Source organism: Helianthus annuus, chromosome 12, assembly GCF_002127325.2.
Source record: "Helianthus annuus cultivar XRQ/B chromosome 12, HanXRQr2.0-SUNRISE, whole genome shotgun sequence".
Taxonomy (NCBI): Eukaryota; Viridiplantae; Streptophyta; class Magnoliopsida; order Asterales; family Asteraceae; genus Helianthus; species Helianthus annuus.
In genome coordinates this window covers 153,612,694-153,615,937 of record NC_035444.2, presented here as the reverse complement: position 1 = coordinate 153,615,937, position 3,244 = coordinate 153,612,694, and the positions used below count along the sequence as shown (strand labels likewise).

The 3,244-nt window shown below is 35.0% G+C and overlaps 1 protein-coding gene across 1 annotated transcript; it reads right to left on the bottom strand.

The window, feature by feature from the left end:
* Positions 1-383: 383 nt before the first annotated feature.
* Positions 384-3,027, bottom strand: LOC110932645 (protein FAR1-RELATED SEQUENCE 5-like). The gene is made up of 6 exons (XM_022175966.1): positions 2,775-3,027; positions 1,422-2,244; positions 1,213-1,346; positions 993-1,117; positions 830-865; positions 384-737 (listed from the first exon to the last, which is right to left on the bottom strand). The coding sequence occupies exons 1-6, from the start codon at positions 3,025-3,027 to the stop codon at positions 384-386; spliced, it is 1,725 nt and encodes a 574-aa protein (XP_022031658.1).
* Between the last annotated feature and the right edge of the window lie 217 nt (positions 3,028-3,244).

Genomic DNA, 3,244 nt, shown 5'->3' with positions numbered 1-3,244 from the left:
CAACACCATAACGGAATTCAAGGTTGAACACTTTCTTAGGCAATGCATCTTTTTCCACCTTGGAGCTATATACTTGTCAGGAATTTTGTTTATGCCTCGAAATCGGTATGCAGAAAAAACATGACGACATAGATATCCAATGCGTGTAAATAACATACATGAGCATGTAACCGAGTTATCACTCGGATTGATCTTAACCTGCAAATATAATAAATCTCTATTATGACACATCGATAATGGTATATATCTAAACAAATGAAGAATAAAGCAGAAATAAAAATATGAAATAAACAAAATTACCGTGTAATCACCAATAACGGTCCCTTTTTCAAAGTGAGAAACCGTATAATGTTCATAACCATCAACAACATCAGGTCTACCATTCATACATGATAAAAGGCTTTAGATATCTCCTTTTGGACCTCCTTAAAAATGCTTCTGGTGTATACAAGTGCTGCATGTACTTCTATAGGTAACGGAGTGGATAAGGCGGCAGAAGTTGATTCGGTTTTATGCTCAGAAACCCGTTGCCGGTAGCGTTGACCATCATTTGCTATCTCAAAACACAACATAAACTGAACCAAAGTATTCGATGCGCTAGAGTTTACCTTAAAAAGTGCGTTTGAACTTTCGCATCTAGACGTTGTTTTCATTAAACAACACATTGGCATGTCCCTAAAATAACCTGGGACCCACTGATCTCTAATAGAAAACATATCAGACAACCACTTGTGACGCTGCAAGTTGCAATCATTTATCAATAACTCCCATCGCTTCTCAACGTGGCAGGAGTGATAAAAACATTCCAGACCAACTTATGTATACGTACCCTCAAGTTGGTATTCTGTAACACATCACCATCAATCTGTAGATACAATTTTTAAAAATAAAATACCATTATTACACAAGTTTAATAAAAACACAGAAACTAGAAAAACATAAATACACATGTGTAAAACTGACAAGATTAATTATTTTTAAATTAAATGTACCTTATGAGGAAGTTTATCCATAATATGCCACATACATAGACGATGGACAGATTCATTGAAAACTTTAGCTATGGCTTGTTTCATTGCCGGGTCTTGGTCGGTTAACACTAGCCGCGATTGTTTACCTGAGAATTAATAAAACAAAGTTACGCTATTCTTATGGTGTAAAACATAAACTTTGTGAAGCAAAGTTACACATGTGTAAAATAGAAACACTTACCATGTGCTTCAAGAAATTGTTCCAACATCCATGTGAACGACTCAATAGTTTCATCATAAAGAAGAGCAGCCGCAAATGTTACGCAATTCTTATGGTGATCAACCCCCGTAAAAGGAACAAAAATCATATTATACCTACAAGATAATAATAAATAAAAAATCAAAAAATACACAACTGAAAATAGGAAAAAAAAACAAACAAATTCTTACTGGTTAGTACTGTAGGTGGCATCAAAAGCTAACACTTCGCCAAAAACTCTGTAATTGCACTTCATAACCTCATCTGCCCAAAATAAGGACCTAAGCTCTCCATGACGAATTATGTAATGGCAATAGTAATTTTCTAAATTAACTTTACGTTTATCCATCATATTTACAACCATTTGAGCATCTCCTTTACCAATGAAAGCTCTTAAATCCTTGCTGAAATTTTTGTATTCTATGTTGGTACCACGGACGTTGTGTTGTCCCCCTTTCAAAACAGCTTGCATCTTAAAGGCAGTTGACGGGCCAACTTTAGCTAAACTTAACCTATGAATGAAATCTTGGTCGCTAAATTCTAGTTGCCGCCTCTTGCGCGTCAAATCCATGTTCTCAAATGAAACTAACGGGTGATTATGAGACTCAACAAATTCATATAACCGTAAACCAGGATAACCCTTGAAAACTTTAACCTTTATTTTAGCTTTACAGTCTGAAACCTTGTAATTACTGCTACGAGGCAACTTGGAGGATGACTTCAAAAGCATTGAATCAACATTTTGGCAATTGGGCTTTCCCGATCTACTACAAAGAACATACCTAAGTCTAACAGTACCATCTTTTGATTTCTTAGGTGTCGACAACCTAATATCAAACCCAGCTTTCTCAGCATATGACTGATACATGGAAATTGCATCTTCCTCTTTAGCAAATACCGTACCCAAAACAGGTCTATACGCTTCCAATACATTGGGTATCCAATATCTAGTGCCATTCGGTGAATGATAATAAGTACTACGAACCGATTCCTGAAAATCTTGTATATGTGGCTCTATAATAACATAAAATAGAATATATGGAACATCGGATTATGATATGATAAAGACTTGGCATCAATAACACAAAGAATAGCACAAATAGTTACACGTGTGTAAATATGAACAAGATGAAAAGAAAGCCATCAGCAGTTACACATGTGTAAATCTGAACAGGATGCTTTTACACATGTCTGCTTTCAAGATCTTAAACAACCACACAAGCCTCATTCGTTTGTATGCGATTACACATGTGTAAAGCAGAACAGCAAGTCACGAAACTAATTTAAGTTGAAACAATACAACATCAAGGCACACAAAATTCAGAGGAATAAACACTCATACTGATATTGCATTAAAATAAGAAACAACTACACAAATAAGTACAATACAAACAAATACATACACACTAAAATTACTTGTAAAACATGTTGAACCCTAGACTTTTATTTTTTTGGACAATTTCTAGCATCATGATAACCCCAAACACCACAAATTGTACAATAACGTTTATCCATCGTCTTGTGAACATCTAGAGTAGTAGTACCTTCTTCATCACCAACGTTGGTATTAATGGAATTGTTCAGTGCATCATCAGAGCTATTGTTCAGTGCATCATCAGAGCCGGACACATTCGACATCATGTTGTTTTGCTCCCGAAGAGTTGATTTACCAGATTGTAGATTCCTCATATTAGCTACACCACCTATTTCAACCAGCCCTTCAGAAAGTTCCTCATGATTAACAACATTTATGCAATTCGAATCACTATTGCTCTCAAAAGTTGTAAGACAAACCATAACTGTAATTCACCAAACAACAACAAATTAGGGCAAATTATGAGCAAACATGTAAGATCCATAGATTCAATTTGAGATTGTGAAACATATAAACAAAATCAACAGTCATTGAAAATCGAAATTCAATGAACTTGTAACAAAAGCAACAAATCAACAAAGATTAGAATTGAATAAACAATAATCGAAAACCTAAGTTCATACCTGCAAATCACTGAGA